The 25,674-nt window shown below is 37.3% G+C and overlaps 1 protein-coding gene across 1 annotated transcript in view; it reads left to right on the forward strand.

Moving 5' to 3' along the window:
* The first annotated feature begins 3,587 nt into the window (after positions 1-3,587).
* Sans (SAM_USH1G_HARP domain-containing protein Sans) overlaps positions 3,588-25,674 on the forward strand; it is a 136,941-nt gene continuing 114,854 nt past the window's right edge. The window contains exon 1 of the mRNA XM_083125519.1: positions 3,588-3,824. Coding sequence (XP_082981645.1) covers positions 3,802-3,824 — 23 coding nt within the window. The 5' untranslated portion in view covers positions 3,588-3,801. The remainder of the gene's footprint in view (positions 3,825-25,674) is intronic.

The following is a 25,674-nucleotide window of genomic DNA, read 5'->3' on the forward strand; positions in this document are numbered from 1 at the left end:
CATAAGGAACGAGTTAACATAAATTGGTTAATATGGAATGTGTCCAAACTACTACAAACACCAGCTCAAAGTCTAGACTTAAATCCCATTGAGCATTCATGTGCAATATTGAAGAGGTGAGTCCATAAAGCAGGCGTCAAGTCCAAACAAGAGTTGAAAACTGTTGTGCAAGCCGAGTGGAATAAAATAAGCTCTGAAACATGTCGGAAACTGGTTAATTCTATGAAGAACAGGTGTCAAGCAGTAATTAAAGCCAAAGGATACGCATCAAAGTATTAGAACTGTCAGTCAATTTGCTCTGTAAGAATAGAAAAGTTGTACAAAAATGGCATGTTTCTCTTTCAGTTTCATTTAAATTATTATTGTCATTGGTTATACAGAATTTGCGTAAGATTTTATGTTCCTAATGATATTAGTTATTGAATTGTAAAGAAACAATTTCAAAATAGTGTAGTTCCTTTCAGATATTAAAGCATTTTCTTTGAAAATGCATGTGTACGAATACGAATGTTACATACATTATTGCTTCCTTTATTTCGGATGGAAAATTATATGAAAAAATATCTTTACTTTCTTTCACCCAACTACCTCAAATCATGTACAATACATATTTGAGTGTAAATTATTATGATTTCCGGTGACAAAATATTCTCTTTTCTCTGGCCATGACCTACAATATAGTAAACATGTTCAATTATATAAACGATAAACCCAGTGTCAATGTGCTCAGAAAAGCTCGAGACGTGTTTAAATCTACTTAGGCATGACACAACACAGGCCCTGCTTAAAAAATCTGACGTCATACATACCGAATCTACTTCAATATGCATTACAGAAACTTCGTTAACACAAAATATAAGCCACTAAAAAAAAACGGAAAGTTTCTATGAAGGATCTCGGTAATCTATCAAAAAATCAAAACAAAAAGAACAGAAATCGCCAATTAAATCGATCAGAGCGGTGCGACGCGACGCGATTCGCACTGAAAAGCAACGAGTTTGCTTCGATTTCGACCGAAGCTTCCTCTCCTTTTTTAAAAAATCTTTTGTCACAGAACAAAATTGGTGTCGTTTTCCGTCTGTTCTAATTGCTACATCTGCATACAAAGTTGCACAAGTGGACTGACTTCACCGGGGCTAACTTCACTTTCACTGAGCTTTTGTATCCACAATAATATCACCCGATCTATCATCAGCATTGTACCATACTGCACGTCCGTGTTGTTTCTAGCTCAGCGCTTTTTTTTTTACGTACAGCGTCCTCCCGCACTTTCTCCCCCAGGTGAGCACATCAAAAGCTCCCGGTGAAAGTGTTGCAAACCTTCGAGTTTCAAATATCCCCATGAATACTACACATGGTTCGTCAAACAACTGTAATATGTCTAACGAGCTAGTGTGCGATTCGATAGGATGTACAGTGGGACGCATAAATATTGCCACGGAAATTACCCATGGCTATTTTAATCTTCATATCTCTTACTCCCTACCTCGTGCATGGCAAAGGGGGAGGAATGCACCTCTTTAAAGACTTATTAGTGTATAATGGTTGTCATTGTGTAATAAGAAACTAATTAAAGAAATTTTATTCCTAATTAATTATTGCATCCTTGAGTAATTTTCCTACTCGATTCACCAGACGAATGAATATCCAGTATCTTTTGACAATATACGTATACTGAAATGTATATTTAATTGGTTACTAACTTTTACAAACGTTGTTCAAGAAAAATCTATAATTGTTAGGGGAAAATGTTACTCATAAAGGTTACGTTGTTTGACCGTTCACATAAAACTCTATTTTTTGGAAATTTATGAAAATATAATCTCGTCTCTGTATTTTTACTCAATTTTTTTCCATCCAATGCAGTTTTTACTTTGTCATTCTCGAAAAATACTTAAAGTGAACTTGATTTCTACCACTAACAAAGAATAATAAGCTTTCTGCATTTTTCATATTCTATCACTTAATCCCTGGAATAAATGGTTTCATACGTTTCGAAAATTCAAAGAATGAGATTTTTATGGAAGTGGCCACGAGGCCTGCATTACCCAACACCCATTACACTGGCGCCAAGAACGGTAAGTACAGTGGACATTGTACCCCATAATTCCGTTCAAAGAATCTAGTTCTTAGTAACTAACCACAAAAGCTCTCTGTTCATTACAACGTCTCCCTGTAAGAAGCGAAACCGTCATGAACCTATTAGCCTATTACCACATTGTGGTAGGCCTACAAGTAACCTCACCTGATATTTGCTCTCGGAATACTTTATAAGTCAAATGAAGTGTTTGAAATGAGTGCAAATGATGGAATGAGAAAAAGAGCTTTTTATCCGTTCCGTAATTGTACATTTTTTTAAAAAAAATCTGTTAAAAATTATCTCGAAATTGGCCATAATATTAGTTAAAATTTCAAATTTACTTACTAGCCAATGCTCTCTGTTGGCAGTTCTGTTATCCCATTCAGAGATAAAAATTCGATACTTTTTTGAAATCTATATTAATTGGTATCGCTTTCCTGTAGCTTTTGGATCATCGCGACGATGAGGATGAGTGATATGATGAAGTGACACCAAGAACACCCATGTCCAGGTCGGGATTCGAACCCGGGACCCTAGCATTCAGGCCCGTAGCCAGAATTTTATTTCGGGGGGTGGGGCTCATTCCTTATCAGCACGGGCGACGCCAGAAATATATGTAGAGGGGGAGGGGTCAGAACATAGATAAAACTTGATTAGTACAAATAATAATGACACTCATTCCAAACTTATTGTTATTATTACATAAATGGATGCATATATACTTCGCTAGTCGATCCACCGCATCAGTGAATATCTAACACAATTGTTGTCCATTATTTTTTTAACATTTTGTACAGTTAGTGTACTGAAAATCATAGTTATTGTATTTTGTTATTAACCTTTACACAATCGTTCAAATAAAGTCTAACAGTTAGTCGTAAATTTTACTCATAAAGTTTATATTCTGTGACTTCTCACAAACAAAACTGTAAGTTTTGGAAGCTGTGTATTCATTTATTATTCGGATTAAATGATAGAATATAAAACTATAACCTGGCTCCTCTATTATACACTGAACTTTTTTCGATGTAATGCAGTTTTTACTATGGTTATAACTTTATTTCTATTATTAACAATAAAAATAACATTTATATTACATATTTGTAGGATTTCGGGGGCTCAGCCCCCTTAGCCCTTCCCCTCGCTACGTGCCTGCTGGCATCGTAGCGCGCTGTGCTAACCACTCCACCATCGAGATCGGCACTCGACTTTTGATATATAATTCAGCAACAACGTTGAGTGGTATGGCGCTTTATCACACATTCCTACGCGCAAAATTCCTCGAACAACAAATAGCACTACTCATAAGTCACATACTCCTCGTATATTTGTTTAACTTTATTCCTACAGCGGAAAGACAAAATCTTGCATCCGTCCATTATTTTATTACAGCATGATTGATAAATCAGTAAAATTACAACGCAATTGGTAACACTGATAATACTTGCTACGTTTGCCACCTGTCGGCGCTGGCGTCACTTTCCAAAGTTCTGTTCCCGTACGTGAGCAAGTTTTTCGTTGTATCTGTCAGGTGATTCGTGCGTATGGACCATTGTTGTGGTGAACTTTGCTGTGCGTTTTTCTTCGCGTGCAAATATCGTGTTGATTTGTGCGTCCTGTGCTCGATTAAGTCTCCAGTTATGGCCGTGTGTTCTTCCACAGTTGTCGGATGACTGGAAAACATTTCTGTCTAGCTTGGAGTTGATAAAACCTACTACAAGATGACGATGGATCGTTTTCACAAGTGAGTACAAAACTTTCTGCCATGGTGCAGTGTTTCGTTTCTGGAAATGTCACGTACATGAGGATTGCTGTGTGTTTTTGTCCGTATGAAAGTCTAGTGCTTATGTTTTTGAGAATGGAAACAGTGTTGAGGTATGAAAATATCGCTCTTGATTGTTGTACGTTTCAAGGTTCAATGACATCATAATTAGTGTTCTGGTTGTAGTGCGAAGGCGGTGTCAGACCTTTTGCTGTGGATTGACCACTCAATGGTTTGCAAAGATTTGGGTAGGCAATATATTCGCAGAAAACTCTGAATATCAAAATCTGCACATTGTTACGCGATTTAAACAGGGATATTGTTACACAATAATAGTAATATTTTAACTTTCATTTTATTATATCACGAAACTTTTCCCTGTTGTATTTTGATTAGTGATGATCCCTTCTTTAACTGAAAGTGTAAAGAAGCCTTCTGAATCCTGTTGATTTAGTTTAAGACTACATTATAGTAGTTTGCAAACCAATACAATGAGGCATTTATTACAAATTTTCGCTGTGGGTTATAAACATGATCCTTTGGGGGTGTGCAGGTAAATTTTATACTAAAATTATCATAAATAAGACCTATGTGCAAATTTTGAGGGGGGAGTATTAACGCATGTTGGGAGTACGTGGTGTGACCAGCGTAAAATCCTATTTGCTTCAATGAGATACTTTACAACCCAGAAATGTGCGTGACTGTACAGTTCACGTCAGACAAGATCTTGGTACTCTGAAGGTAGATGAACGGTATAAACAATAATTACACAGTTTCACATTTCATTGGAAGAGAGATCAAACTCCAGAAATCGGCTTATATCGTTGCAATTCAACATTGAAGTATTTTACTAAGGACAAATTAGAATTTATATTAACTGCACGTCCTAAAATGCACAAACGTATATCGCGCTTGAATTTGTTTCATGTGAACGAGAAAGAAAGTAAATATTTGTTACTAAAAGCATGACATTTTTTAAACACTAATTTACAGAACAAGTGAGCAAAGTGTTTCACAGAGGTGGTGCCATCTGTTGAACATTTCGGTAGTGCCTGGAAGGTATTTGGAACATGGGAAGCTTTCCAATCATGTTTACTTCCGCTGAACACAGGCAATTAAAAAAATCGAGCTGGACTTTCGATTAAGTTCGACGGACTGGACTGGACGAAATTTCTGACCATACCACTAGTCACGTGACAGACTATCTTTCCCTAGAAACAGCAATTATAGTAGCAAACTCCAATATAATATACAAGTCCCAAGATTTTTCTTTTTATCTACAGTCAGATATATCTATTGCAACGCATGTCAAAGATTACAAGTTAAGATGATTTCCCATTGTTATAGATGATCTTTGATCAATTTCTTAAAATGTTTTAATCTCGTTCCTTGACATGATTGATTTGCTGGATATATCTCGTAATTATTGAAGGTGTAAGACGTTCTGACATCTTCTGGGGAAAAACCGAACAATGAAAAAATTAAAGTGTAAAGGATGTTCCTCGGTTAAACTGTGGTTACATGTTACATTGAAATGTAACGTGACTTTTCTCTCCACTTTCTTTAACTCAGCCGGAACTAGATTCGAATCCTGGGCAAATCCCCCAAAATTTCCTCAACGCCCCCTAAAACTTTTCACGAAAGTCCATTTTTTTTGTAATTTTCGCACTAATTTGCTCTTACAAATAGACGTTCTCAAAGAACACCCTGCCTAGGTGGGATTCGAAGGTGGTACCCCTGGCATCATGGCGCGCTGTGATAACCACTCCGCCACGAACAATGAATGAGAAAAATGTGATAAAATATAGGGCTGAATGAAAAGAAAGGAAGATATAACCACCGAAATTCTTGTGCTCGTCATTGTCGATGGATAACATCAGTGTCAAAACTTCAGAAAAGCATGTATAAGGTGGGTTATGAAACGTTCAAGCGTGCCTAACACCACCCAGCGATATATAATATGTTCCGTTCCAAATAACATCGTACAGATTCCTCTCTGTGCATACCATGGCCATATTTAGAGGGGGTTTAGGGGTTCAACCCCTCCCCCCGAAATATCTGGTATGTTGGAATAATAAAAGTTCAGAAACCAAAATCAGTAACCCATTTTCAAAAATATATTCAAACCTTCACAAAAATACGACATGGAGACAATGTTGAAACGATCGAGGTAGAATTTCCAAACATTTGGAATTCCTTAAACTAGTGCGAACAGGTTTTTATTCACGGAATCGCAGCCACCGCCGACCACTATTCTAACAGAATAAACAAAATAAAAACTGCATTAGATGGATACATTTAGTGTGTGTGCAATACAGAAGCCAGTTTTTCATAATTACCATTTAATCGAAAGAATAAATGGTTCCACATTTTTGAAAATTCCAAATTTTTAGTTTTATGTGAAAGGCTAAAATTTCCATCTAACTTCGAAAGCTTTTTTTTAAACTAGGAATCTAAAAGTTAATAACAACATAGAATAACTATGCATTTCAGTACACTGCTTGTATGAAAAGACAATGGAATACAATTGTGCTGGATCGAGTAGAAAAATCTTCAAGAATATAACAGCAATAATAATAAATGGAAATTTTAGTTTTTGATATTTTAATTACTATTGTATAATAATATTCATTATTATTGTTATTATTTTTCTTATTTAAAAATTCTTCTAAAATTTCCGGCGACCCCCCCCCTCCCCTCCGAAATTTATCCTGCCTACGATCATGGTGCATACATATGACAACAATATAGGCTTTTGCGGATCTGTAAGCCGTCTAATGGCACGGCCTGTCAAACAATGACGGTCGACCGAGGAAGCATGGTGGACGCTAAAGCAGAAAAATTGGTGGATGTGATTCGTGAAGAGGAAACGAACCTGAGAAATCGCCGCATCAGCTGGTCATTGACTCTGGTGGGCTGTTCCTGCTCTATCCGGAACCCTTGGATCACCAAGATCCGCTGCAATTATGTCCTGTCTAACTCACGCCGTCGGCTGCCTATCACGTTTGATGGTGTTCTGGTGTGCGTTTCAATTAGGGATGGACGATATCGGAAATTTGATATCGCGATATATATATCATCAAGAAAATATCGTCAGAGACGATACGATATTTTTTTCCGTATCGTGATATTGGTGATATATCGTATCTTCGATATATATCGCCAAATATCGTGACAATATATCGCTGACACGATATATATCGCTAAAATATCGTGACAATATATCGTCAGCACTGCCAAATATCGGGCAATATATCGCTGACACGATATATATCGCTAAAATATCGTGACAATATATCGTCAGCACTGCCAAATATCGTGGCAATATATCGCTAAAATATCGTGACAATATATCGCTAAAATATCGTGACAATATATCGCCAGCACTGCCAAATACCGTGGCAATACATCGCTGACACGATATATCGTCCAGTTGATATCGTCCAACACTAAAGTGTAAATCACCAACCCTGAGACCTTCTGTAAAGAAACCGTCTCACCGATTCGATGTATCACTGAACACGGAGACCTTCCCGCACGCATAGAACTCGGCATGTTGAAAGTGGCACTACTTCCTTGCTGCTCACATGATTATTTTTAGAAAATAACCAATGTTATAAAATATCATTATGTACACAAATCTCTAAGCTCATTGAAAGTTACAATGCATATTCCTACAAAATGTTCACACTTATCTTGCCTTGCCATGTCACCAAGTTATTTTACGAAGTGCACTATATTTGGCGGAACAAAAATCGTTATTAGGATGCTTGTCAAAGTTTCCAACCGCAATAAATTTAAGAACTTTCTTTGTCTTGTTTGATCATCATCATCAATATATTTATTGGACTTACAGGATTGCATATGGCTGTTTATGACCATTATATATTTTATTTACTTAAGATACAATTTACATAAAATCTACAAACAAATTTCAAATACACTCCTATCTATATCAAACCATAGAAATATACATTACCATGTTATATCATTTTGTCTAAAAAAAATGCATGTAAAATATATTCAATTCGCATGCAAGAAAGAAGCCAAATTTATGGGAAATGGATTTCTGGTGCAAAGAGTTAACGATAAAGGTGAAGCAATAAATACAAAAGAAAGGGCATTGGGTTTAAAGTGAGACGTCATTTGCGGCAGCGTATCCCATACTACAAATTGGCCGTTGTTTTACCTTACGTAATGGATCCTGTAACAACGTTGGATTTTCGTGTAGATTATTTTACTTCTATGAGTTTGCAATGCTTTCTGCGTGCACGTGGTTTTGTTTACAGAAGGTCTCAGGGTTGGTGATTTGAACTTTAGTTTCAACTCTTCTCACAGTCAACGCCAAGAGACGTTAAATATGTTGGAAGTTAATGTTAGAAAATGCAAATTCCAAGGCCAGTCCTATGTGGGGCATACAATATTCGCGGGGCGTACAACCAATTTTTTCCCTTTAAATCCACATTGATAATCACCTATAATTTCATTAGCATATGGAGTTAGTCTTGTTAAAATAATGTTAGACAATATTTTGTATGTTGTTGAGAGTAGAGAAATTCCACGGTAATTATTGCAGTTCATTTTATCACCTTTTTTAAACACAGGAACAATTATGGATTCTTTTCACTGTTGAGGGATTTCTTCTTTATTCCATATTAAACAAATTAATTTATGAATTTGACATATTAATGAATTTCCACCATATTTAATTTTGTTATTCTTTAGCCTTTTAATAGCATCTTTAACTTCAGTCGAGTTAGGTTCTGGAACTAAAGGTTCTGCTGTGTGTACTTCATTTACTTCTGATTTATCTCCTACATGGACATTTAAAAGGTCATTAAAGTAGTTCTTCCATCTACGGTATTTAGTATATCGCTTGGGTCAGCTAAAAAATCACCGTCTTTATCTTTTATCAAGTTTACTTTAGGTTGCCACCCCTTTCTAAACTCATTTACACCTTTATACAAGTCTCTGATATTTTTATTTTTGCGCTTTGTTTCACTTTCGTTAATTTTGCTTTTCAAGTAATCTCTTTTTTTACTTCTAAACGTGCGGTTAACTTCTCGGTTTATTCTATTATAATTGTTTAGATTTGTATCATCAGAGTTATTTAACCACCTAAGTCTAGCCTGATTTCTTATTTCTATTAGATTATGACATTCATTATCAAACCATGGCTTACTTTTTCTCGGTTTATGGTATCCTATACTTTCTTTAGCTGCTGATTCTATTGCATTACGTATGTCCTCCCAATTCTTATTTACGTCTGTTTCATTTATATTTTCATCATCATTTAAATCCTGCAAAACATCAAATCTATTTGACAGTTTAAATGGTAATCTTTCTTTCATCAGTAAACTTTCCTGTATCAAGACCTGTAGGAAGGCCAAGACGAAGATGGAGGGACAACGTTGAGATGGACCTAAAGGAAATCGGTAGGGATGGAAAAGAGTATATAGATCTTGCTCAAGATTGGGAAAGATGGAAGGCCTGTGTTGCTGCAGCCATGAACCTGCGGGTTTAAGAAGGCTAGAGAGTGAGTTAGTTAGTTTTAGGCTCAATCCGTAGCATTTTTCGTAGCGTAACCAATCAGAAGCGACCTCTAGGTCACGAGTGCAGTTGTAATGGCGGCCGCGTGAGATGTAAACAATGTATCACTTCACATTTTTAAAACACGATAATTATTCAACCGAGAGGAATTACGCTTCGTATGAAATGGTTTTAGGTAGAGAAGAATGGCGCTGATAAAAGACATACTTTACAACGTTTACTGTACACGTATGGAAGAATATTTTAGTTTTTTTCAATTGTAAACACCGCCCACTCGCCATATATGTTGTAACTCGATGTGCCTATCGTGCTGTATGTATCATACAATGTAATTTCAAGCTTTAACCGAAATGTTCCATGAAATGCTTTCGTGTAAAGTGCTATCTGCTATAAGATTTTTGGAAGCATTTACATAGCATTTATGCTAGCAAGAATGTTAAAGGAAATGCTTTCGTCTAAAGCCGGCGTAAATCTCTACGCATCTTTTCAAATATTGAGATATTTGACAGCAAATAACTTTTAAAATATAGCAGTGATCAAAAAGTTCACTGTTAAGATTCATCCTTTATAATCAATTTACAACAAAGTTGAATCAAATGCATGCATGGTTTTCTAGATATAGTGTACTGAAGGAAATCCTCTTTTCTGTTTTCCGCGCTGGTCATGATAGAGAGTCTTAAATGTATGGGGCGTCCTTACCAGCAAGACTGACTTTACTTCAATAAACATATCTCTTACATAAACACCACCTTACCAAGTCAGTGACACGACCAGCGAATCTCCATGTCACTATCTTCCTTATTGCTCGCCGTGGGAACAGCCTGGGACCCTGTGGACGCATTCGGATGCAAATTCTGCGTAACCCGATGCGTGTGCACACAAAGCGGCGTCATAAGGATGCGTGCCAGGCATTAAAATGTGTGCCACGTAACCGGATTGCACTTGGGACGAGATCCATTGTCTCGCTGTGATTGTTTGTACAATGTTCATCGTGCCAGTTTTTTTTTGCAAAAGATGCAAATTTTGCTGCCCACGTAACCTTTACAGCAGGTCAAAAAGCAACGTGAAGGTCTGTAGTGGAGGGACGGTAGTGAGACCCAGACGAGACATCTCTAGACTCTCGACTGTAAAGTTCAGACCAAAAGTGTTGTCATTTTTTGAACTTATTGTAATTTAGAATGAGTGTAAGAATATTGCTTCTGAATCAAACTTATTTCTCTGTAGATGTAAGGTTATATAAGGCAAGGTTGTTAAAGGTCTACGAATTTTAAATAAATTAAATTCCGGTCCAGGAGAGAAAACCAGCAAGCGTAAATGGGTTCTGAACCGTAAAGTATTTCAATTCGGTCCAGGAACCTTTTTCCGGTTCAATTTAAATACGGTCCAGGAACCTTTTTTTTTCGGAGGAATTTAAATATGCTCCAGGGACCTTCTTTCAATGAAACAATACGCAACTTGTACCGAATTTAAATTGCGCGAGAATAAACGTTCCGGTCCTGTTGAGAAACCCAATAGGACTCATTTAGAATTTAGAATTTTAACAATAGGTCCTACTCAATATGTAAAACTTATTTTTTTCTTTCTTCTTCCCCACTTTGTATTAATGACGTTAAGAAACGCGACATTTCCGCTTCGAGACGAGAAGAAGACAGGTATTTTCCATGCCTCCCGATAACGTCGTGGTAATCCTGTCGCCTTGTAATCAAGAGATTCCGTGTTCGATTCACGGTTAAGGCACAATGCGCAATGATTCAGATCCTTCCTTAATCTGCATGTCCAGTTCGGGTTAGCCCATTAGAGTACACAGTGACCTTCAACTTTAACAAACTTTAGAGTCTGATTTGCAACATGACACGAGACTGAAAAATTAGCAGTTGCACGTACTGAGTATGGGCATCCAGGGCATGACCTCTATTCAATCTCTTACAAAATGCATTATTTCATTTGTTGAAGCCTTATCCTAATGGAATCAGTTTTGAAAATCCTTCAAATAAACGAAATGTTTGACTGAATGAATGGTTTGCCAATGTGCTATTACACGCTCCCCAAAAATGTTTAAAAAAACGACAAAACAATCGCTTTCTTCAATTTGAGATAATCTTCACCAGTTCTGTCAATCGCACAGCTATAATTATCTGGAAAGCGAGAAATTTCTTACCAATCATTAGAGAATAAAATATTTGAATACATAGATTCATTCAATCATTGCTAGATGTAGGAAACCCCAGGTTTAAAGTTGTCTCGCTCAGAATGCTACGCCAGATGTCAGCTAGATCGATACCGTACTTAATACCTATATCAGTTGACTTTAAATGGAACTGGTGGGATTATTTTCCATGATAAATTGCAGATTATGATCAGCTGTTTATACACTATGTAATATAATTGAAAAGAACATATTAGTTTTATTTATGAACAATCGTGTTTTAATTTATGAATGTGATCGTGTAAAATATTCCATAAAAATGCTAAGTAACACGAGAGTAGTTTGGAACTTTCCCACAGGTGGCTCTAGTCAACGCCTCATGCGTATAGAGTACATGTATTAGTTGATACCGATAAGTCGGTAACACAAGATTAATATCGCTGATACTTAAATTTTATAACCAGAGCAACATGAAATGGCTTGTAAGGAATAATAGTATCGCATTACAATGTTAACAGTTTTATGCGATTAGGGTCTCACAGGTAACTCATATTGGTAAGAATATTGTGAGGGTTCCCAAGCAATACTTTTACATGAAAATTCCACAACATAGACATTGTTAGATGGGTCCCACCTGCGTGTATTCAACCTTGTAATTTGAGCTAATAGAAAAATCACATCTATATTTTCCCTTATAATTAAAATGAAACATAAGCACGGGCAAGTACTCGTGTGTTTGACTCAATTTTCAACCACTTTACGTTTATCGATGATATTTAGTTTGGTGAAAGCACGAATACATTGGGCCTGTTCACCCAGAACCTCTGTTGGTGAGAAGAGTCGCGGTTTCACGACACAGAATATTCTTGGTTCGAGTCTCAGCGTGATTGTTCCTTTGTGAGTGTCGCTTGAAAACATTTCGTGTACTCACTGTTCATCCGCATCGTCGCAACTAACCAGAAGTGGAAGAGAAGCGACAAAAATACAAATTGTGATCAAATGAATCAGATTCGGAACACGCTTAAAACCGTAGATTTCTTCTCTGTTAGCCTATTTGTGCATAAATGCGCGCTCAAGGCAAACTTTAACCTGAGAACGCTGGACGCGCTCTGCAACTGGCGTGGTGCAACTCGGTGAATTCTGCCGGAAATATGCTTCCGGAGCGACAGTTCTAGCCACTCCGACGCCCGAGGTGGCTGAACCTGTGCCGTGTCGTTCCACCCTCGTGCCGGACGCGCGCCAACTTCGCTGTCCGGAAACAGCAAAGCGGAGGAATGTTGCCCTCGGAGTCATTGACATAAATCATGAAAACAGGCGAATTTGCAGAATCGGCAGGCTTGCAGTTTCATGCAGACTTGTCTGCAACTCCTCCCCCCGCCTTTCCTCCTCTTCTCGACATTGAGACTTAAGGCTCAATCACACGAGGCTAGATTTACTGTTGGATTTGCCAGTTGGACTTGAACTATACTGTGTCCCGGGAATTTCTGGAGCGAGCGCACGAAAGTAAGTCTCTGCGCAAGTAGTGACTCGAGAGAGAACAAGTGCGAGGGAACGGGATTGCATGGAGGGGAAAAGCTACTTCCGTAGCTCGTACTTCTTCGCTCCGCCAACTCGCTTTCTCCTCTTCTCTGTCGTTATGCGCGTTTTTGCCCCCAGATTCCCGGGACGGAGTATAGTGGTGTGGTACTTTCTCACCTAGTTTTCCCACTCGTTACGGTACTTGTTGGTAGACTTTTGTTGCGACAATGCATTGCGCAGAGGAGACAGGCTAAATAGATGACCAAAGTGATGAGAAAGAACGTCGTAGTAAAGGTCGCCCGCAGAAGGGGGGAAGGAGGGGCAAGTGCCCTCCCTGAGATATCTAGAAAAACTTCATATGTGTAATTCGACAACAGATTAAGTGCCTATGGAAATTGTCCTAGTGCTGGGCTTGCTTTATGTGAATTCTCTTAACTGGGGGGAAAGCATCACTCCACGTTTCCTTCACTTTAAGCACTGCTTCCCGCCCTCTCCCCTGAGAAAAACCCTGCGAGCTTCCTTGTCGTAGTTACTGCTGCTATTGTCCTTACTAGGGAGCGGAAGTTGATGACCTAATAAAAATAGGTATATGACCCATAGAATGTCCTAAAAAAATTGGAAAAAATGACGTAAAAAATGCAGAAAGTGACCATCAAATTTGTTAGTTTCGGGTTAAAAATTGAAATGAAAAGGAAAATAAACAAAATGCAATCTTGCTTTAAAAAAGGCACCAAATGATAGCACATGCACATTCAATTAAAATATGCAACGAGGATTTACAATGGAAACAACCGCATAATTTTAAAACAATCTAATGAAAAAGCTCGTAAATGCAATCCTGCGAGATATATATATATATATATATATATATATATATATATATATATATATATATATATATATATATATATATATATATATATATATATATATATATATATATATATATATATATATATATATATATATATATATATATATATATATATATATATATATATATATATATATATATATATATATATATATATAGGCCTATGTTCGCCTTGGTGAAAAGACTCAAGAATAATACCAAAACGAAAGAAGTGACAAAATATGACGCAATACACTGAATATTGCGAAAAATAACGGAAATATGCCGAAAATCGGAGGAAATGACCTAAAACCTGAAAATTGGCAAAGAAAGCAATAGAATGCACTTTAAAATTACCTTTTTTGGGTTCTAGACGAAATGTAATATTTTGTATATTTAACGCGCATCGTGTCAGAGATGTCAGAAAAAAGATGAGATTTCATCAACTTCCTCTCCCTAGTCCTTACAATCGCCCAAAGTTAAAGGTTTAAGGAAAAACGAAAGCAATCCGTCACTGAGACCATGTGCCATTCTTTCCCGATAGCGTGTTGGCCTCTCCTTACGTAACCGATTGTATTTTGGCTTTACGAGACCGCTTGGACACGACACGAAATCTCCGACCCTCGGTCGCTCCTGTCTTACTTCGGACGAAAAACCGAGACAGACGCTGGGAGAGAAGGCAAGAATTACTATCGCTTTTCCCCGAGCCGCACGGGACGCTGGACATATCCACAATGCGTTACGCAAGACGTACACATTTCTACGCATGCCTTGTGACGTCTGCATTGTGTCGCAAATGCTTCATGGCTCTACACATCACGCACATGAGTCCTGGCGTTGCGGCTTGCAGCGACTACGTGTTGTACGCAGCTTGTTTTGATCGCGACGCTGAGGATAAGAATAAACTGATAGAGGATCAAACAGAAATGTGCACCCTTGCCCAGGTCGGGAATCGAACCCAGAACTTATGATGAAAATAAAAATATAAGTTGTTTGCAGGTATCTTTAGGGCAGGGTTGTTAAAGGCCAAGGAATTATAAATAAATTCAATTCGGTCCAGGAGAGAAAATCAGTAAGGGTTATGGACCATAAAGAATCTTTTTATCTGTAATGTATTTTAATTCCGTCCAGGAACCTTTTTACCAGATCAATTTAAATACGGTCCAGAAACCTTTTCTAAGACTGAAAGTAAATTCGGTCCAGGAACTTTCTACCGGCTCAATTTAGATACGGTCCAGGAACCTCTTTTAAGACTGAATTTAAATTCGGTCCAGGAACTTTCTTCCGACTCAATTAAAATACGGTCCAGGAACCTTTTTTCAATGTAACAATACGCAACTTGGACCGAATTCAAATTTTGTGCAAGAAAAAAGGTCCCGGTCCTGCAGCGGAACCCAATAGAACCCATTAGAATTAATGGGTTCCTGGACCTTTAACAACCGTGCATTAGAGGGGGTTCATCGTGCTGACCACACGTCACCCCATAACTGGTTGGATGATCAACCACTTCTGGTGTGAGTGAGGCCGGCAAGGTAAGCCTTGGCCCTCAAGGGCAGTTGCGCCACGAGTTATTATTTACTTTATACTCTATTTCTTTTAATATGTTTGAAAGTACACTTTATTTAACCTTTCTTCTACTGCATTGTTGCAGATTAACGAGGCCCTGCTGTCTGGGCTCACACACAATCCTCCAGGTCCTGACGATCTGTATGTGTTATTGCCCTTGCACCAATTTCATCCTATCACCCTTCATCTTCAGGTTTGAGATTAACCAAAAGTGGTAGAAAAGCGACGTTATTAACAAAAATACAAAAAACCACCATTTTCTCGCAAACTGAAAAAGTTCACACACTGGCAAATTCCAGTTACTCGAAGTTGAATTAATGTAAATCCAAACAATACATTCGAGTCTAACAAATAAAAAAGGCATAATGTACCAAATACGCCTAAATGTACACGTTCACGAAAACAATGGTTGGAATCGATAATATGCACTCCTAAATTTACTCAATAGTTAATGAATGAAAATGAAGCACGAAGCCAATTTTACAATCTAAAATTCTGGCGGACGCAGTGAATAATTGTTTCAACACTGATAATATACTCTGGGACACGCTATTATGGTATAAATTGCGCTGTTGCCACATCTCACAGCTGGAGTTTTTTTTTTCGGAAAAGCACGAAAATGTTCGCATTGAAGAGATCGTTGACGCTTCGACTGGCAACGCTGCACGGTGAACGTTGCGACATCGTGTCCGGGAACCAGCGATTCCTGTTCCTCGCGCGCCATCTCTTTCCCATATGTGGCAACAGCGCCAGACGTCTAATTTCGTGACGGCTGTTGTAGATCTTCCTGTGAAATTAGCGCGGGGAAGATCCTTATTCTTTTCCAAATAATAATCGGGAGCACGGTAAATATGAAATCACCCTCCAAATATAAACTATCCTACTTACTCCTTTCTGCAGTGGCGTTTCCACGTGGGAGTCGGTGGGATTTATACCCTCCTCCATTTGATCAAGTTTTCCTATAAAGAAAAAGAAAATAGGTTAAAATGAAGAGAAACACGATGGTATGCTTCACTTTCGTGTAACTTTAACCCTAAAGATGTTCAAAGCTAAACATTGCACGTAAGTGCCCACAAATGACACGAATCTGACCTGTATGAGTAAAAGGACGAGAGAGAAAAAAGTTCGAGAGAAATGAAGAGAAAGAGAGATATAGAGCGAGAAACTGTGAGAACAATAGACGAAGAGATAAAGAGAAAACGGGTGTTAAAGTAGAGCAAGAAAAGTAGAGACAGACAAATAGAAATCAAACTACATAGGAAGGGGGGGGGGTGAGCTTGGGAGTAGCAATAAAGTTAACGGATTAAATATGGTACACCTACTAGAAAAAGTGAATTACTAAAAAAATATATTATGATTCCTCCTCCCCCCCTCCCAGCGCACATGTTGCAGCATGGTGACAACATTTTGAACACATTTTAGAAAAATACATCCGTGTTGAATTTCATATCATTTTTAGGCAAAATACCCTTCCCCAAAATGTTGTCAGTGCCGTTATCCCCTCTGCGGACATCCCTGTACAGACGTCTGTACAGGGATGTTAATGATCCAGGAATCTATAAATTCTAATAGGTTCTATTGGGTTTCGTAACAGGACAGGAACCTTCTTTCTCGCACAATTTAAATTCGATCCAAGTTGCGTATTGTTTCATTTCAATACCGAAAAAAAGGTCCAGTCTTACTCTTCTTAATTTAGAATGCGAGATTCTCGCCTAAATCAAGGTCGCTTTTACTACGATTTCCTTGACATTGTGCGACAAAGAAGCAAGGTTCATGAATGAAATCACGGGGAAGCGGCCGGACGAGAACTCGGAAACCGGGAACTGGTTTTTGGAAACGCGAGCGAAGCGTGTTTCGACTCAGACAGGAAAAGGACAACCACTCGCTCGCTTGCCCCGGTCTACGTGAGCGACTTGCATAATGCTTTGACAGCACGTCCAGGGCCATAAAACGTCTGTTTTAAGAGGTCGAGCGGATCACGAAGATTTATACCGGATTCTTGGTGACCAGTTCGCCACACTCCGTGGTGTGGGGTGGTGTAAAGAGACTCTCGCATATGCGAGCTGGGCTATATGCGTGTATTGTAGTGTTGCAGCAGTGTTGCAAATTTGGGGCATGTTCATTTCCAGAAATCTGTGCACACACGCACAAATAGAGAGATATCTTGCAGTCCAGTCCTATGGTAAAGTGATAACATAATCAAGAGGACACAGTTTCGATCTCCGGTGGAGGCACATGGCACAGTGCTTCTGACCCACATTAAACTGTACGCCCAGTCCCGATTAACTTATCTGAGCATTCGGGGGGGTTAGCGCAGCGCATTGCGACGCCCTTTGTCTATTTAATCACATCAATATTCATCAAAACAGAGCCGCCATCTATTGAGGAAATAATGACGGAACTACACATTTATTGTGGAATTGTGAAAACTCCTTACGTGATGGGGGAAAATGGATGCCATTTCCGTGATCAGCATTCAAAATACTTCCAGAATCACCTTTTGGTTTGCAAGCAGCCGAAATTTTCGTTGAATAAATGAATTTTGTTGCGCTGTGTAATAAATGTGATGTAATGGCGAATATGAGAATTTTGAATGTGAAATTGTGAAAAATCCTGACGTGATGGGGAAAAAATGGATCTCATTTTTTGAATCTGATGCTGAAATTATTCAGAGGCAACAGTCATCTGCGAGTCATCGAAACACATGTCGACCACAACATTAATATTATTCGAAATATTGGAACATTCTTTCGACACAGCATGCCATTGTTTCGTGATTATCTTTCCAGATAAAAACTGCTCTTCTTATCTTATCAGCATCCTTAAGCCTCGGCATGCTTACAAGGGTTACTCATAGAGAGTTAGATAACCTTATCAGGACAAATATTTGACATCGTAAAACGTTCGCAAGAAACGGTGTCAAACGAACAGGCTATGTTGCTTCCTGGAACGTATAGCTAAAGATTGTGGGCCCTAAGTACGCAAAAGTACGCCAAAATGAACCTTATGGAATATTAAAGACACTAGAAGGCAACGCAAAGAACGTCAACGGATTTCGCTGAACTTTCTCAGGTTTTGTAAAACATTAAGTCCTGGTAAAACTTCGAAAGGAATTTCAATACAACTTTAATCCTTTTCACTAGATATTATACGTTTCACACTTTTTATCTTGTTCATTTCACAAGCATGATTTCCCGGCTACATTCAGGTTAGTCCATAATCTCGCAGATAATATCCCCAGATGTGGCATCCACTATGACGTCACGCTCAGTAACTGGTGACGTTTTTTAAAATTCAGTGCAATATCAACAAAATGAAGTTAAACAGTATCCACTCTGAATTTCGTTGCCTGTGAACTCACTCACCAACCAAAGTTGAGCAAAACCAATGCAGTTGCCTTTTATATGATAAGCAGGGAACGGAACTTTATGTGCTAAAAAAAAACAGAAATATTTTTTTTTATGTGTCATCAATGTTGAAAATATGTGATAAAAGCAGGAAAATATGTGACAAAAATAGAAAACATTTGGTAACAAAAACAAAATATTACATGCATTTTAAACACCTGAAATCAGTTTCTAAATGCTTACCTCTTAGCGAGCTATTTTTTGGAAGAATTGCAGTGGATCCCCATAGTTTTTCCCAAATTCTCCATTGTAAATCTGTGACGATTATCTCTAAAAAGCATCTTATATTGTGAGAAAGATCGCTCCACGTCACAAGAAACAATTCTTGCGTATTTGAAGTACGAAATGTCACTAACGCTGAAGATTTCCAAAGCTTCCTCTTCCTCTATTTCCCCTTCCAAAACACGTGCAATTTGGCACAAAGTTTGAAAACCTTGGTTTTTCCCAAAAATGTCTGTACATTTAGACATTAGCACTTGTGCGTTAGATCCAGTGGGGGTAATATTTTCACCCAATAGGATCGTAGGCGAGGCGCCAGAGTCTACCAACGAGCGTGTTCAAAGACAAAACAAACGTAGCACTCTCGATATCAAAGAGGTGTGGAGAATAAACATTTTTTCTTCGAGGAAGCTGAAGTCAATGAGTAATTTTATGTATTTAAAATGAAAATTCGCAAACTATGTATTTACATAGGGAAAACTGGAAAATATGTGTTTTTATGTAAAATAAAATTTGCTGTGTTGACATAAAAGGCTATGATCAGAATTTTGGGAAAAACGAAGGTCTTTATCTTATCGCAGAAGAAAAACATTTATTTACCTAAATTTCCGTTCCCTAATAATAACAATAGCAGTATAATGCTCAAGGGCATTTCATAGTAGCAAATCGACTACAAAAGGGGAGCGTAAGTTTTCGCAATCTCGGAAACACCGAAGAACGTGTTAAAAGTGAATGCTAAACATTTTTTTTATGCACAATGAGACAAAATTAAGCAAGTTGTGTCGTATTATTATTTTTTTGAAGTTTTTCGTGAATTTCAGTAGTTTATACGTGTAGATTCGAAACATTTTGCTTGGGAAATAGGAACCAATGTGCCTTTCCTGGGAATCAAACTCGGAACCCATTGAATACAAGGCTACAACGTTTGCCATTGTACTATCAGCGAGGATAGGTAGCATCGTATTTTTTTCATAATCATTGCAGTGAAGAGGCAGTATGCCACATACTCCCCGTTGAATGTTATGTAAGTAATATCGATATATATTTTTTTTTAATATTGCAAAGGTTACCTCGATAACATTTGTTTGTGATTAACAAAGTTTTTTGTAGTCCCAAGCAATTGTATATTGCTTATTTGGCAAATTTTCCACTCGAGTTACTGAAGCTAGTGCAACAGTTTTTTTTGTTTTTTTTTAATGAGAATATTGAGAGAAAAAAAGTCAGGTCTCTCAAAGCACTAAGCATAGATATAAATATTCTATACTCACACCGACTTCCCCAAAGGTTGAGAGGTAACATTATCGGCTTGTAAACAAGGGATCCCGGGTTCGATATCTGGTGGAGGCACGTAGTGGTTCGAATCCAACTTTAAACTGTAGTTTCATGTTCATAATGTGGACTTAAAACAAGAAAATAATAAAGTTTATATTTTCACTAAGAATATGATAACAGTAGCTGCTATTCACGTAATTTCGTCATGAACATCATCAACGTCCATGAAGGTCAAATCCATCTTGCGGGCCATCGTCTCAACTTAATTTATGAGGAAAAATAGTTAACAATACTTTGCATTCATCTGTTCTTAACAGCACTGTGACTGTAGGAGGCAATGAAAAAAAGAGGAAGGTCAAATTGCTTGCACGAACAAATATCACTCCCGCGGGCTGCCAAAACATCGGGTAACTGACTGGCTTCTTCGAGTTGCGACCGTCACGCCACTCCGCTCGTCCGCGGCGAACTGTGGAAACACTTTCTCCCGTATCGGTCAGTCACTCGGCCAACAGGCGTAACGTCTTCCACGGAGGAATATTGCATGTTGTTTCCATTCCGAAGATCTTTGCCTGCTACAAAAAACAAAGGTTTTCTACATGTGTCCGAGACACTAGTGGCCAGCGCATGGGACGGGGGAGGGGGAGATGAAGGTCCGTTCCATATGAGAAAAGACAGAAAATATTTCCACCGAAATTAGCTGTGTGGACTCGGAAAAGTAAGTCCTGAAAATCCGAAAGAGATTGTTTTGTCGCATTTTAAAACATCCAAAATTACTGAAATTATGCTGTAAGAAAAGTACCGTGTATCAAAAGGTTCCGGGATATTTCCTAGCTGGATTCAGGGGCACCAACTTTTGAAAAACATTTGGGGGGGGGGGGGTCAAACACTTGAGCTATAAATTCACAAAAATCTCATAATGCTCTTTCCATGTATCATGACATTAATGAACATCAACAATGCAGTATTACTTTTTAAAAATGTTAGTTATTGAATTCAACAAGATATCCACCAAGAATCACGATAACAAATATAAAGTAGTAACACAACAAATTATTGTGTTGGTTCTGACCCATGGGCCCATATGAGTTGGCACCACTGTTCGGATTCCACTTTAAACAAAGGTCCAGTCACGATTTGTACTCTAAAGTGTAAATCACCAACCCTGAGACCTTCTGTAAACAAACCGTCTCACCGATTTGATGTATCACTGAACACGGAGAGCTTCCCGCACGCATAGAACTCGGCATGTTGAAAATGGCACTACTTCCTTGCTGTTCACGTGATTATTTTTAGAAAATAACTAATGTTATAAAATATCATTATGTACACAAATCTCTAAACTCATTGAAAGTTACAATGCATATTCATACAAAATGTTCACACTTATCTTGCCTTGCCATGTCACCAAGTTATTTTACGAAGTGCACTATATTTGGCGGAACAAAAATCGTTATTAGGATGCTTGTCAAAGTTTCCAACCGCAATAAATTTACGAACTTTCTTTGTCTTGTTTTGATCATCATCATCAATATATTTATTGGACTTACAGCATTGCATATGGCTGTTTATGAGTTAGCCATAAAGGTGAAGCAATAAGTACAAAAGAAAGAGCATTGGGTTTAAAGTGAGACGTCATTTGCGGCAGCGTATCCCATACTACAAATTGGCCGTTGTTTTACCTTACGTAATGAATCCTGTAACAACGCTGGATTTTCGTGTGGATTATTTTACTTCTATGAGGGTTGATGGAAACTGAGCTGTTTGTGTAATATTGTGGTAATATTAATAGTTGTTAATTAAGTGAGTACTGTTTATGAAGAGAGAATTTTGTGACTGGAATTGAGTTAAACCCATATACTTATTTAAGTTGAAGTTTAAAACTACGGTAAAAGGAATTATACTCATTAATGTGATTTTCGTAAGGCAGTTGCCATAGGTTATATGGAACTTAATAATCAAGTAGAAATTATAACGAACTTGGTAGAAGACAATGAAATTGTTATAGAAGATAACATTATAGAAGAAACATCTAGAAAACAAGCTAAAAGAGTCAGATCTTCTGAAGATGATCAAGTTCCAGCAAAAGCAGTAAGGATAGACAGGTTAGATAATAGAGATAAAGTAAACACGTTTGGAGAAGGTCGAAGAGAAAATAATGTAGACAAGTGTAAATTGTATAATGATACACATAATGGGCCATATTTAGTAATAATGACTAGTACTAAAGGTGCAGAAAAGAAATTTAACTCTATGAAAATAGGCAATGAATTGCGAAAGAAAGATATAAGGGTCAGATATATCCAACCAAGTGGTTTATATAGAGCAAAGATTTATTTTTACACCAGGAATGAAGCTAACAATTTCATGAAAAATATGCATTTTCATAAAGAAAATAATATTGATGTGTTCATCCCGGAATCCTTATTGGTGAAGGAAAGATTGGTATATGGTGTACCCACTGAATTTGAAGAGGAGGAAATTAAGGAAAGTATTGAAGACCCGACAGTAATATCAGTGGAAAGAATGAAAAAGAGAATTCGAAAAGATGATGGTTCATATTATTTTGTTCCTACTAAGCTAATATCAATCACGTTTAGATCTCAAGAAATGCCTAAACAGATTATAGTGGTTAGTCACATTTTCGATGTTACTCCTAAAGTTAGAAATGTGATGCAATGTAAGAAATGTTACAGGTTCGCACATTCAGCAGCCATAAGCAAGGATAAAGCTAAGTGTGCTAGATGTGGAAGAGAGGAACATGAAAATTGTAATGAAACTCCGAAGTGTTTAAATTGCGGAGGAGAACATGTTGCTACTGATAAGTCATGTGTAAAATGGGAAATGGAAAGAGAAATCATGAGAGTTATGGCATATGATAATTTATCCCGGCAAGATGCAAGAGAGAAAGTAATAACAGGTAATGTTCCAAGCAATTATATTGTTCAAGGCAACTCATATGCTGATCAAATAAAAAACCATATAAACAAAAGTCAAATAAGTGAAATTGACACAAGAAAGACTGGTGTTGTAGGAAATAGCATAACAATACAAAACAGATTTGAAGCCTTAAGTGATTGGGGTGAAAGAAAATCAGATACATACTTGGAAAATGTTTCATGGAAAAGAGTTCCTCCAGAACATCATAGAGACTATTCCAAATTTGAAAATAAATATGGAAAAAATTTCAGACTAAATTCCTATTCACAAACAAAGAATTATAATGGAAATTCTGAAGGAGAATCAAGTAAAGGTTCTCTAAAGAAATTACAAAGTAATCAAAAACAATTAAATGGAAAGTCTACAGGAACTGTAATTAAGACAAGGAAAAATGAGGAAGATGTGGATAGTACAAACAGAAGCATGCAGGAGGTGAGCACCGGAATCTACAACAATGAAGAACAGAAAAAAAATCGTGTACTTTCCTCACATAACATCTCAGAAGGATCTTATGTATAATTTGTTACAATTAATGGCAAAACTTATGGCGACATTAACTAAAAATTCTGACTTATTAAGCATAAAAGAAATACTAACAGAATGCTCACAAATAAATGGCCAGGTGCAGAAAATTATTGAGGATTTGGAAATTTTTGGAGAGACACCTTAGGGTGTGGAAGGAAAAATAATGGTAACATTCGTGGGGGTACACTGGAATGTAAGATCATTGAAAGCAAGAAAGCAAAATCTGGTGAAATTAATAGATGAATATAGACCTGAACTTTTATGTTTATCGGAAATCTCTGTGAACCCATCAAACATAGATTATTTTAAAGTAAATCATTATCACATAATTTATGAAAAGATTAAAGACGATAGTAAAGGAGTTGCAATTATGATTCATGAAAGCATTCCATTTGAACCTATATCTTTTGATTATACATTGTCTATATACGACACATACAAAATTGAAGTCGTAGGAATTAAAATAGCTTTTATGAATCAAAAAGTTAGTATTATATCTATATATATTCCTACAGGTGCAGAGTCACAGAAATTAACGACAAATACATTATCGCAAATGTTTCAATGCATAGAAAAGCCTTTTATTATAGCAGGGGATTTCAATTGCCATCACACAATATGGGGAGATCAGGATGAAGATAAGTTGGGGAAAGTGTTAGTAGAATGTATGGATTTGTACAACTTTACTGTAATTAATGACGGGTCTGCTACGTGTATAGGAAGATTAGGTACTCGGCCAACAGCTATAGATTTAACGTTAATGTCAGATGATATATGTGGTCAATTTCAGTGGGAAACAGACAGTGATCAAAGAACCAGTGACCATTATCCATTTTTCTTTTATACTGATACTAATTCAGTGAGATCTTTCACTATTCCGCTCAGAAAATGGAAAGTTTACGAAGCTGATTGGAATAAATATTCTAAATTACTTACAATCTTATTTAAAAATACAGATTTAAATAATATTGATAAGAGTACATATGATTATTTTGTAGATTCTGTTAGCATTGTTATGGACAGATCATGTACAAGGGCAAAAGAGGAAGTTGTAAAAAAGTATCCAATAGTACACTGGTGGAATAAAGATTGCCAAAATTTTAAAATACAGAGAATTGAAGCTACTAAAGTTTATAAAACAATACCAAATCAGGAAACTTGGATTAATTATAAGAAAGCAATAGCGCAGGCCAAGAAATGTTATATCAGCGCAAAGAGACAATCGTGGGCAAAGTATTGTGAAGACATAAATAACAAAGAGAGTATCAGTACCGTGTGGGCTAAATTTAAATCAATCCGCAAACCACATACCCCTCGATTAATACCACTCAAAGAAACCTGGAAAGATGAATTTATTATGAAGGTAACATGTAATAATAAACAAGAACCTGCAGATGCCCCTGATGAAATTTTCTCTTCCAGTCCTAAAGATAGACATTCACAAGGATTATATACCAATATCATGATCGATGAAATAAGAGACATAATAATAAGAGCCAAGGACACAACTCCAGGAAAAGATGGAATAACATACTCGATGATTCAAAACTTGCCGGAATGTGGTATAATATATCTTTGTAACATCTACAACTATATAATGCATTCAGGAAATGTACCGCAATCGTGGTACACTCAAATGATTTTACCAATATTGAAACCTGGCAAAAGTCCACATAAAGGAGAATCTTATAGACCGATAGCTTTGTCTTCAGTACTGGGGAAAATTTTTGAAAAATTAATTCTAAAGAGAATAAGTTGGCATATAGAGGGACAGGAATTATTTTCAAGGCTTCAAGTTGGATTTAGGAAGGGAATGGGGTGTACAGATGCGTTGGCAAT

Source organism: Lepisma saccharinum, chromosome 7, assembly GCF_977018435.1.
Source record: "Lepisma saccharinum chromosome 7, izLepSacc3.1, whole genome shotgun sequence".
NCBI lineage: Eukaryota > Metazoa > Arthropoda > Insecta > Zygentoma > Lepismatidae > Lepisma > Lepisma saccharinum.